General features: G+C 42.0%; 1 protein-coding gene across 1 annotated transcript; it reads left to right on the top strand.

Annotated features, from left to right (window-relative positions):
• Positions 1 to 8,262: 8,262 nt before the first annotated feature.
• Positions 8,263 to 9,698, top strand: LOC143963924 (olfactory receptor 11L1-like). Its single transcript, XM_077473659.1, has one exon. The coding sequence runs from the start codon at positions 8,266 to 8,268 to the stop codon at positions 9,196 to 9,198; it is 933 nt and encodes a 310-aa protein (XP_077329785.1). The 5' UTR covers positions 8,263 to 8,265; the 3' UTR covers positions 9,199 to 9,698.
• Positions 9,699 to 13,336: the final 3,638 nt, after the last annotated feature.

Genomic DNA, 13,336 nt, shown 5'->3' on the forward strand with positions numbered 1-13,336 from the left:
TTCCAATGCAGCTTCCAAATCAGCCTATTCCACCGGCTCCTTGTCCACAGTCACTCCTTCCATAGCCCCACCATCATGGACGGAGGAGTCCCCCAAACTATTTGATCATTGTGTCGGGTGCATGCTGCTGGAGGATGCACAGCGATTGGAAGGCGCCAATGTTGGTTCCTAGGTTGAGGAAGGAAGTAACGTGAGCCTAGAGAGAGGGTGTGTCCAAGAAGGACAAAAAACTGGCAGTCATGTTCCCTCAGCTGCAGCATACTGCCAAGTTTGCTCCAGTGACAAGGAGGGGGGGGGGTGATGAGGTCACTGTCTCTACTTTGGTGCCTGATAGAAGAGAGGGGGAGGCACAACTCCAACAGGATGTCCTCTAGGGGGCAGCTTAAGGGCAGCCACCCTATTGCATCACACAGCAGAGCTCCGCAGGTGCCGGGCACTGCTGAATTCCCGCTAACTTTTAAAAGTTCCTTGGTGTGGACCTTTTTCAACACGTGTGCAGCAGATCGCACTGTTGCTGTTTGAAACCTATGTCTGAAGTGGATCAAGCATGGTCACAACAGCAGCCGCTTGGGTACCGCATGCTTGACCAGACATGATGACCTGCCATGCAGTCCATTGGCAACAGCACTTGAAAGACCCACATCAAAGAAAAAAGCAGACTTCTCCTTGCTCCTCATCTGGGATCTCCAACCCTACTATACCTCCTCTCAAAAACCTGCACTGAGAGGAATGATAGTATAGCAATAGGTGTCCCAAGTACTTGCAGCCAATGTGCTAGCAGTACACCCCCATCTGATTTTAGCAGGCACATTTTCCTACCTCAGTTGTTGAACCGTAAAAAGAAATTCGGCTCCAGCCATCCACATGCTCAGCGTCTAAATGATAGCTTGGCCAAATTGCTAGCACTGCAACTGCTGCTTTCTCAGCTGGTAGACTTTGCCTGCTTTCGTGAATTTGTGGAATGTGCTGTACCTCAGTGGCAGGTTCCAAAATTCAATTTCTTTTCACGGAAGGCCATTCCAGCTCTCTACTGGCATGTGAAAGGCAATGTTTTGGCCTCGTTGGACAGGGCGGTCAGCAGTAAGGTGCATATTACCGCTGACTCATGGTCCAGCAGGCATGAACAGGGACGTTACCTTTCCTTCACGGTGCACTGGGTAACTCTGCTGGCAGCTGGGAAGGATGCAGGACAGGGTTCAGTGTTGTTGGAGCTTGTTTCACCACAATGCCTCCAAAATGCTAGTGGTGATTCTGCCACAGCTCTCTCCTGTGGCAGAAGGGGATTCTTCCTCCATGGCCTCTTCTGCAGATTTTTCAGTCAGCAGTCAGGCTAAAAGATGCCATGTGATGCTTAAGATGGTTTTGAGGACAGGAGCCACACTGAAGCAGAGATTCTGTCAGCTTTGTAGGGGCAGGCTCAGAGGTGGTTGACACCATGCCAGCTTCAGCCAGAAATGGTTGAATGCGACCATGGCACCAGCCTTCTCTGCACCCTCCGACAGGGACTCTTGACTCATGTTCCATGTTTGGCACTGAATTTGTCCTGAATTTGGTGGTGCAGCGGTTCTTGAGCAGGCACCCAGACTTACAGGATCTCCTGAGGCAGGCCAGAAAAATCTGTGGTCATTTCCACCGATCATACATTGCCAGTGTTCGGATGGCTTACATTCAAAAGGAATGCCACCTGCCCACCAATCACCTCATTTGTGACATGCCCACCAGGTGGAAATGCTGCAACGGTTGAACACACAGCAGAGGACCATTAATGAGTATCCATGTGAGTATGGCATCAGGACAGGGTCAGGGGAGCTTGGCTTCTTTTCGCTAAGCCAGTGGCTACAGATCAAGGATGCATGTACTGTCCTGTCACCATTTGAGGAGGTCACAAGGACGGTGAGAAGCGACAATGCATGCATCAGTGACACTGTCCTTCTAGTCTTGCTGTTGGAGCACACACTTTGTGGAATCATGGACTGGGCATTTGAGGCAGAACAGTGGGAGGAAGAGGAGGACTTCCTTACCTCTCAAGGCTTCCTTTATCCAGATAGCAGTCCTGCAGGCCCCACAAGCACACAGGAAGAAGAGTAGGAGGAGGAGGATTGTGTCAGCATGGATGTAGAAGATAACACTCAGCCGCAGTCTTCAAGGAATGTTTTTCAGTCCCCAGAAACCCAAGGAGTTGTACGTGTCTGGGAGGAGGTTGTTATGGATCATGTGATCCTTAGTGACCCAGAGGACTCAGAATATAATGCCTCTGCAAACTTACGCTGCATGGCCTCCATGATTCTGCATAGCATGCGAAAGTACCCTAGGACTCGTGGTGTCAAGGAGAGGGATCATTACTTGCTGGCAACCCTTCTTGAGCCATGTTACATCCTCTGATCCTTCACAGAGGGAGCAGAGTATTAACAGGAGTCCTTGAAGAATGGTTTGGGCAATGCATTTCCAGACCCTGGGAGGTTACAATTTCCTGGTGCTGGACAATGTGTTTCTGAGGCTTTGTTCAGTCAGAGGAAGAGCAGTGGAGAAAGTGGCCGGCTGGGCAATGCATTTAAACAATTTTTCAGTCATCAGCACCAAGGTCTGATCAGTTCAAGCAACCATTGCCAGTGTTTGCATTACATGGTGCAGGAATATCTACGGGAAAGAGCAGACTTGGAGACCTTTCCAAAAGAGCATCCACTGGGTTACTGGGTCTTGAGGATGGATTACTGGCCAGAACTTGCTCAATATGCAATTGAGCTACTGGTCTGTCCTGCATCCAGTGTGCTTACTAAATGCATAATCAGTGCTGCTCAAGGGTTTGTAACGGATAAAAGAGTGTGCCTGTACACAGACTCCATTGATAGGCTCACCTTCATAAAATATAATCAGTCTTGGATCAGAAGCTATCAAGCACCTGATGCTGATGTAACTTATTGAATTTGCTATGGATGTGTGATCCCTCGCCTATGCTGACTATCCTATTCCTCCTAAATCTTGATGATGCTAGCTTCCCACAATATTTTTGGTCTAAGGCACCACCACCCAAGGCCCAATATTTCTGCTCATGTTTACCAGGGGCATGTAATTACAATTTTTGATTTAATATTTCACAGCAGGGTCTGTTCCTGCGCCCAACAAGAGTATCTGTGAGGGGTTACAATGTTGTGGCACCTCCACCACCCAAGGCCCAATTTTTATGCCCCTGTTTAACAGGGGCATTTAATTAAAATTTTTTGAATATTATTTCAATTTTTCAACACCCAATTTTTCTGCCTCTGTTTAACAAAAAATGTGCTACTTTTCAGGCATACTAAGGACACCCCCAGGCACAATATTTAAAGGAATAATTCATTTTTTATTGTTTCCCTTTAAGCATTATTAAAGTCACTGCTCCTGAAAAAACTGCCATTTTTAAAACTTTTTTTTGCATTGATACATGTCCCCTGGGGCATGACCTGGGTCCCCAAACACTTTTTATGGCAATAACTTTCATATAAGCCTTTAAAATTAGCACTTTTGTTTTTTCACATTCGTGTCCCATAGACTTTAAAGGTGTTTACGTGTCCAAACAAATATTTTGCCTTTTTGCATGTTCTGCTGTGAACCGAACGGCGGGTGTTCGGCTCATCCCTACTGATGGGCACTGATTGGCAGCACTAATGGGGAGGCACTGATAGGCGGCACTGATGGGCACTGATAGGCACTGTTGAGGCTGCACTGTTAATCAGGACACTGACGATCAGTGCCCTGACTTTTAGGGTAGATGTCCCTTACACACTTGCCAGTTACCATATCTCCTTTCCTCACGCTGTGACAGGAAAGGAATTTCGATAACCGGCAAGTGTGTTTACATTGTCATCAGCTGTGATTGGACACAGTTGATCACATGTTAAAGAGCCACCTTAATTGGTCCTTTAGCCTGTGATCTGCTGTGTCCAAAGGAATAAAAATGCCAGGGTGAGAAGTTTTAATATTTTCTAAAGGGATGCTGACGCTGCAACTTTGCTCATTAGGAGCTGATTATTAATAAAAAAATCACTCCCATTCAAACTCATTTTGCACATTGACATAAAATACACAACTTTTTCTTCAGAGCAGAAGCAGGTGGGAATCTGCAAAAAAATGTGCTGCAATGTACATTGATCACCAAGAGAGAATTTATTTTTTTTTCACAGCAAAAGGGAGTTACTCTTTAAAACATGTGAATCCTGCCTTTATATGCTGCTGTTACATACACATTTCTTTGAAATACCATTTTACATGATATATACAATTGTACCATTGTATGATGTAACAGTGAATCCTTAAAAAAAAACAATAGAAAATAAAAAAAAATATCCTTTATTCAAATGATTGCACCCCAAAACCCTAAACTATATCAAAGAGAGGTTTATTGTTAGGGTTTATATATATACTTTATTTTATTAATTTTTCTTTATCCAAGTAAACAAATTTCTTAGTTGTCCTTTATTTGTAAAAATATTTCTTTGTGTGAATGAAAGTTGATAGATATTTATTTATATAGATATCTATATTTTTTAAATAAGTTAGCCATATTGTGATGTTTTATTATGAAGGCTATGACTACTTTCTAATACTTTATTATTTTCTTTATTCCTATTTATTTTACTCTAGTTTCATAAAAAAAAAAAAAAAAAAAAAAAATTGAAAGTAAACACAATAATTAGAAGTACTCTCTATAGACTTACAATGATCCCAGATGGTGGTGTATGCTTCTTCTGTATATAAATAGTGGCACGTTCTTTTATCAGTAGAATGTGACTATGCTTATAAAAGATACTACAGACAGAGAACTAAACAGACCATTTATTATTTTATAGCTTATTTGGTCCAAATATTTTAATTCATTTTACAAAATTTATATATTACTTTTTATTTATTACATTTTGTTTAAACAGATTTTATGGAAAAATATGCATTATGTTTAGTTTAGATCTAATCTGTATATTTCTGATATGCATATTTTGGATTGCACCTAATTGAATTGTAGCTACATTGCATTGTTCTTTCTTTAGGAGATATGGTAAGTATGTGTGTAGTAAATCATGGCTTATGCTGTAATTAAAATATAGTATTTTTAACAATTATGCAAGTTTGTTGTTCTTTTGTAATAAAAAGATGTGTTCTACAAAACGATTGCAATAGAAATAATAAACTACAATGGGATGCGATCTTGCTACAATTAGAAAAAAAAATAATTAGGTTTACTGAAGGAGATAAAAGGTTACATAGCCCAATGAAGCTACACTATATTGTCAAAAGTATTGGGACACCTGCCTTTACACGCATGTGAACTTTAATGGCATCCAAGTCTTAGTCCGTAGAGTTCAACATTGAGTTGGCCCACCCTTTACAGCTATAACAACTCTTCTGGGAAGGCTGTCCACAAGGTTTAGGAGTGTGTCTATGGGAATGTTTGACCATTCTTCCAGAAGCGCATTTGTGAGGTCAGGCACTGATGTTGGAAGAGAAGGCCTATGTCCGCTCTAGTTCATCCCAAAGGTGTTATATCCGGTTCAAGTCATGATTCAGGACTATGCAGGCCTGCACAGTCCTAACCTAAACCCGATAGAACACCTTTGAGATGAATTGGAGCTGAGACTCTGAGCCAGGCCTTCTCATCCACATCAGTGCTTGACCTCAAAAATTGAAGAATGGTCAAACATTCCCACAGACACACGCCTAAACCTTGTGGACAGCCTTCCCAGAAGAGTTGAAGCTGTTACAGCTGTGAAGGGTGGGCCAACTCAATATTGAACCCTACGTAGTAAGACTGGGATGCCAATTATGTGCGTGTAAAGGCAGGCATCCCAATACTTTTGACAATATAGTGTATTTTCTTTTAGGCCACCTGATCATTTGCAAGTGAACTTTCATTTTTCAAATTTTTTTTCTTAAAACCAAACTCTTTTGTGATACGGCGCTGCGTTGCTTTAACTGACAATTGCGCGGTCATGCTAAGCTGTTGGTTTGCATAAAAGTTATAGCGTCTACAACATAGGGGATAGATTTATGGCATTTTTATTATTTTTTATTTTTTACTAGTAATGGTGGCTGGTACTGAATCAAATATTAAATTCATGTTAATTTGAATTACCTATTCATTTTATTACATAGTTTATTCATTTGTTGGGTTAATTTGTAAATTGATTTTAATTAACATAAAAAAAAAAATATAACTTGAATGAAATGGAAAATTGGGTATTATTACCCAATTAATCAAAGTATGTGTGTGCATTAGTTGAGGTAGTGTATGTGATGATAAAAAAAATTAAGGGTATAGGAATATGATTTGAATGTGATACAAGACACTAGAAAACTGGTGTTGAAAAAAAACAATGAATCATACTGAAAAATACAGATGACTTGATGGTGAGCATTTAGTGCCTTTGCTATTGAGAAAAGCTGAATGCTAAGTGAACTAAAATAGAGTATGGAGTGCCAAACAAACAAGGAGTGTAGGACGCTGAATACGAATGTTCAACGTGTATGAGGGTAAAGCAATGCCTGTAGTGAAATTAAAATTACAGTATATTCATTTGTTTTTTAAATAAAAAAACAAAATGGGAATAATGCGTAAATGAGGTATTCGTATGGAGTGCAAACCACTCAGCAACATAAAACATCACTCATGACAAAAAAACACCCCATGGAAAACGTGGTTTGCAAATTACATTTACAACATTACTATCCCCATGAATACCCCAATGCATTGCGACCCTTTCATTTCTGGTCTTCTTCAGGGGGATTTTTATTAACCCCGAAATGGGAAATATTAGTAAATTAGGTATTTTTATGGAGTGCAAACCACTCCACCGGATAGTCACTGAAAAGCTAACCATCGTATTACAAAACATACAAAACTCAATACAAAAAAGTTTTATCGTTTGTTTTGTTTTAGGCAGAAAAAAGTTTGTAAGAGGGTAATTATGTAAAACATCTTTTAATAGGTCAGGAAATAAATCATAGTCATGAGTGATGATTTATGTTGTTGTTTGTGCAGTTAGAAACACTTCCTAGGACACACATTTAACCCCTTGATGGCCCCCTAGTATTAACCTCTTCCCTGCCAGTGACATTTATAAAGTAATTAATGGTCCTAAAAAAGTGTCAAAAGTGTCCGATCTGTCTACCGTAATGTTGCAGTTCCACTATAAATCACAGATCACCGCCATTACTAGTAAAAAAATAATAATAATAATAATAATAAAAATGCCTTAAATCTATCCCCTATTTTGAAGAGGTTATAACTTTTGCACAAACCATTCAATATACACTTATTACAATTTTTTTAACCAAAAATATGTAGAAAAATACATATTGGCCTAAACTATTTTTTAGGGGGGGGGGGGGATATTTATTATAGCAAAAAGTTAAAAATATTGGATTTTTTTTTTCTAAATTTTCGCTCTTTTTTTATTTATAGCATGAAAAATAAAAACCGCAGAGGTGGTCAACTACCACCGAAAGAAAGCTCTATTTGTGAGAAAAATGTGTAAATTTTCTTTGGGTACAACGTCGCACGACCACGCAATTGTCAGTTAAAGGGGCGCAGTGCCATATCGCAAAAAATGGCCTGGTCATTAAGGCTGGTTTCACACCTATGCATTTTTAGTGCATTTTGCATTTTGCAGATTTGCACAACAGAACGTGTTCCATAGGAAACCATGGTGAATGGACTGTAGTACAAATCTTCAAAATGGAAAAAGCACTAAAAATGCATAGGTGTGAATCCAGCATAAGGGGGTAAATCTTCCAGTCCTTAAGAGGTTAAGCTGGCAATACACAGCTCAAATTTGGCTGATTCATTCAATTCAGTTGAAATTGGAGCTGTGGGTGAAGACTAAGAAATTTAAGAATCTTGGTTGAAAAAGTCAGATAAACAGTGATTGCAGCCAATTGGCTGCAGTCACTGTCCGGGTATTTAACATCCATGAGTGCCAACTGTCAGAATACAGCAGCCAGCAGGGAAGATTCATCCATCTAAGCTGTTAAGTGAGGATGGGGAAATTAGGGAATCTTTACATGTATGGCCAGCTTAAGACTATAAAACATTATTTTTTTTTTTTTTATATTTTGTAAAATTGTATTCAATTACTGCTTGTTTTAGAATGTGTAAACAATATTGCCTCCATTACTTACATATACAACCACAAAACGTCCACTTGTGTCAACATTTAAAAAAATAAAATAAAAACAATATATATATATATATATATAGTTTTTACCATTACCATGCAATAATTCTTACATCTACAGATGAACACTTCTTTGTCTATGGGGTTTATTCTTCTGGGATTTCAAGAGCTCTACGGTTTACAGAATTATCTGTTCACTTTTTTCCTTTTGATTTACGTTATGACCATATGTGGAAATCTTTTCATCATCACATTGGTGATCAACACCAAAAACCTCCAAACTCCCATGTACTTCTTCCTTACCCTACTCTCTTTATCAGACCTAATACTGAGTACAAATATTGTGCCCAAAATGCTTCATGTGGTGGTCAACTTGAGAACTTATATATCTTTTATTGGCTGCATCACTCAGTTCTACTTCTTCTCCTTTTCAGAATGTTCAGAGTGTCTTCTTCTAACAGTCATGTCCTACGATCGCTACTTGGCCATCTGTAACCCCTTAAACTATATTTCAATCATGAATAACATAATGTGCAAGAAACTTATTGTGACATGTTGGATATTGAGTATTTCTATAGCCTTCATCACTGCCCTTTCTCTAGGGTTACTTGAGTTTTGTGGCAGTAATATTATTGACCATTTCTTCTGTGATTACTCCCCTTTGATAGAATTATCATGTTCGGACACCTCGTTAATTCAGTTGGTGGTTACCCTACTTAGCTTTCCCATACTTGTTATTCCTTTTATTATTATCATCTTCTCATACATTCATATTGTCAAGATCATTCTAAGGATTCCATCCAATATCGGGAGGCAGAAAGCCTTCTCTACCTGCAGCTCCCACCTCACTGTTGTGTCTACCTATTATGTAACCTTGATCTTTATGTATGGATTTCCAGTCAAGGGGCAATCCCTCAAAATATACAAAGTCTTATCTCTGCTATACACTGTGGGGACACCATTAATGAACCCTATTATATATAGCTTGAGAAACAAAGATATTAAGAATGCCTTTAGAAAGAATTATCAAATGTTTTGTAGAATTTTATCTTAGAATACTATGGGCATCACTTTCCATAGTCAGGGTCCTCTTTAAGATAAGGAAAATGTATACCAAGATCAGCTTTATTTTGAATGGTATTTTAATGCCAATACAGTGTAGGCGCTGTACACAGTATCTAATACAGTGTGTACAGTTTCTATTACACTTCTGGTGGTGTACGCAGTACACAATACAGTGCAGCCACAGTGCAGTTTCTACTACTTATATGGTGCAGTACACTATACAGTGCTGTCTTATTGCAGTTGCTACTACTATTCTGGTGGTGTACAAAGTACACAATATGGTGCAGTTGCTACTACACTTCTGGTGGTGTACACAGTACACAATACAGTGCAGCCGTAGTATAGTTGCCAATACAGTGTAGGCGGTGTACACAGTATCTAATACAGTGTGTACAGTGTCTATTACACTTCTGGTGGTTTTCCGCAGTACACAATACAGTGCCGCCATAGTGCAGTTGCTACTACTTTTCTGGTGCAGTACACAATACAGTAACGCCTTAGTGCACTTGCTACTACTTTTCTGGTGGTGTACACAGTACACAATACAGTGCAGCCTTAGTGCACTTGCTACTACTTTTCTGTTGGTGTACACAGTACACAATACAGTGCAGCCTTAGTGCACTTTCTACTACTTTTCTGGTGGTGTACACAATACAGTATAGTGTGCTGTCGCAAAAAAAATATACATCATGTCCAGAAAGCCACCAGGGAGAGGCAGACGCTCACAGGCTACTAAAAGAGGGCAAGTAGCCTCTGTGTCTGCAGTCAACAGTGCTGGTCGTGGACATGGTGCAATCTCTGCGGGTGGCCGTGGGGCACACTTGTCCTTTTTTTCTGCTGCTGGCCGTGTTATTGAGCCACAACATGCAGAAGAGTTGGTGGAGTGGATAACAAAGTCGTCCTCATCCTCCTTATCCACTGTCACCCAGGCTCAGAGTAGTTTGCCTTCCAATGCAGCTTCCAAATCAGCCTATTCCACCAGCTCCTTGTCCACATTCACTCCTTCTGTAGCCCCACCATCATGAACAGAGGAGTCCCCCAAACTATTCGATCATAGTGTCGGGTGCATGCTTCTGGAGGATGCACAATGATTAGAAGGCTCCGATGTTGGTTCCTAGGTTGAGTAAGGAAGTAACATGAGTCTAGAGAGAGGGGAGCCCAAGAAGGACAAGAAACTGGCAGTCATGTTCCCACAGCTTCAGCATACTGCCAAGTTTGCTCCAGTGACAAGGAGGGAGGGGATGATGAGGTCACTGACCCTACTTTGGTGCCTGATAGAAGAGAGGAGGAGGCACAACTCCAACAAGGCAGGATGTCCTCTAGGGGGCAGCTTAAGGGCAGCCACCCTATTGCAACACACAGCAGAGCTCCGCAGGTGCAGGGCACTGCTGACTTCCCCCTAACTTTTAAAAATTCCTTTGTGTGGGCCTTTTTCAACACGTGTGCAGCAGATCACACTGTTGCTGTTTGCAACCTATGTCTGAAGTGGATCAAGCATGGTCACAACAGCAGCCGCTTGGGCACCACATGCTTGACCAGACATATGATAACCTGCCATGCAGTCCATTGGCAACAGCACTTGAAAGACCCACATCAAAGAAAAAAGCAGACTTCTCCTTGCTTCTCATCTGGGATTTCCAACCCTACTATACCTCCTCTCAAAAACCTGCACTGAGAGGAATGAAGGTATAGAAATAGATGTCCCAAGTACTTGCAGCCAATGTGCTAGCAGTACACCACCACCTGATTTTAGCAGGCAAATTTCCCTACCTCAGTTGTTGAACCGTAAAAAGAAATTCAGTTCCACCCATCCACATGCTCAGCGTCTAAATGATAGCTTGGCCAAATTTCTAGCACTGCAACTGCTGCCTTTTCAGCTGGTAGACTATGCCTGCTTTCGTGAATTTGTGGAATGTGCTGTACCTCAGTGGCAGGTTCCAAAATTCCATTTCTTTTCACAGGAGGCCATTCCGGCTCTCTACCGGCATGTGGAAGGCAATGTCTTGGGCTTGTTGGACAGGCCGGTCAGCAGTAAGCATATTACCGCTGACTCATGGTCCAGCAGGCATGAGCAGGGACGTTACCTTTCCTTCACGGCACGCTGGGTAGCTCTGCTGGCAACTGGGAGGGGTGCAGGACAGGGTTCAGTGTTGTTGGAGCTTGTTTCGCCACCATGCCTCCAAAATGCTAGTGGTGATTCTGCCACAGTTCTCTCCTCCCCCCTCCTCTTCTTCTTCCTCTATGGCCTCTTCTGCAAATTTTTCAGTCAGCAGTCAGGCTAAAAGATGCCATGCGGTGCTTGAGTCGGTCTTAGGGGAGAAGAGCCACACTGGAGCAGAGATTCTGTCAGCTCTGTAGGGGCAGGCTCAGAGGTGGTTGACACCACGCCAGCTTCAGCCAGGAATGGTTGAATGTGACAATGGCACCAACCTTCTCTGCGCCCTCTGACAGGGACTCTTGACTCATGTTCCATGTTTGGCACAGAATTTGTCCTGAATTTGGTGGTGCAGCAGTTCTTGAGCAGGCACCCAGGCTTACAGGATCTCCTGAGGCAGGCCAGAAAAATCTGTGGTCATTTCCACTGGTCATACAATGCCAGTGTTTGGATGGCTTACATTCAAAGTTAATGCAACCTGCCCACCAATTGCCTCATTTGTGACATGCCCACCAGGTGGAAATGCTGCAGCGGCTGCACACACAGCAGAGGGCCATCAATGAGTACCCATGTGAGTATGGCACCAGGACAGGGTCAGGGGAGCTTGGCTTCTTTTTGCTAAGCCAGTGGCTACAGATCAAGGATACATGTACTGTCCTGTCACCATTTGAGGAGGTCACAAGGATGGTGAGCAGCAACAATGCATGCATTAGTGACACTGTCCCTCTAGTCTTCTTGTTGAAGCACACACTTTGTGGAATTATGGACAGGGCACTTGAGACAGAACAGCGGGAGGAAGAGGAGGACTTCCTTAACTCTCAAGGCCTCCTTTATCCAGATAGCTTTCCTGCAGGCCCCACAAACACACAAGAAGAAGAGGAGGAGGAGGATTGTGTCAGCATGAATGTAGAAGATAACACTCAGCCTCAGTCTTCAAGGGATGGTTTTCAGTCCCCAGAAACCCAAGGAATTGTACGCGGCTGGGACGGTGGAGAAAGTGCCTTTAAACTATTTTTCAGTCCTCAGCACCAAGGTCTGATCGGTTCAAGCAACCATTGCCAGTGTCTGCATTACATGGTGCAGGAATATCTAGGGGAAAGAGCAGACTTGGAGAACTTTCCAAAAGAGCATCCACTGGGTTACTGGGTCTTGAGGATGTACTACTGGCCAGAACTTGCTCAATATGCAATTGAGCTACTGGCCTGTCCTGCATCCAGTGTGCTTACTAAATGCACATTCAGTGCTACTGGAGGGTTTGTAATGGATCAAACAGTGCACCTGGCCAGAGACTAGCTTCCCGCAATATTTTTGGCTTAGGGCACCACCACCCAAGGCCCAATATTTCTGCTCATGTTTAACAGGGGCATGTAATTACAATTTTTGATCTAATATTTAACAGCAGGGTCTGTTCCTGCGCCCAACAAGAGTATCTGTAAGGGGTTACAATGTTGTGGCACCTCCACCACCCAAGGCCCAATTTTTATGCCCCTGTTTAACAGGGGCATGTAATTAAAATTTTTATAATATTATTTCAATTTTTCAACACCCAATTTTTCTGCCGGTGTTTAACAAAAAATGTGCTAATTTACAGGCATAGTAAGGACACCCCCCAGGCACAAAATTTAAAGGAACTTTTCATTTTTTATCGTTTCCCTTTAAACATATTAAAATCACTGCTCCTGAAAAAAATGCAATTTTTAAAACTTTTTTTGCATCAATACATGTCCCCTGGGGCATAACTTGCATATAAGCCTTTACATTTAGCACTTTTGTTTTGTTCACGTTCATGTCCCATAGACTTTAACCACTTGAGATCCGTGCTATAGCCAAATGACGGCTACAGCGCGGATCTCCTTTGCCGGGACTACGTCTATTGACATCGTCCCGTGCACGAGCGGCCTGCGCGCCCCCTGAGGGGCGCGCGCGGCGCACTCTGTGATCGGCGAGTCCATGAGACTCACCTGATCACGAT

Source organism: Lithobates pipiens, unplaced genomic scaffold (genome assembly GCF_037356315.1).
Source record: "Lithobates pipiens isolate NorthernLeopardFrog02 unplaced genomic scaffold, aLitPip1_a1.2 Scaffold_8, whole genome shotgun sequence".
Taxonomy (NCBI): Eukaryota; Metazoa; Chordata; class Amphibia; order Anura; family Ranidae; genus Lithobates; species Lithobates pipiens.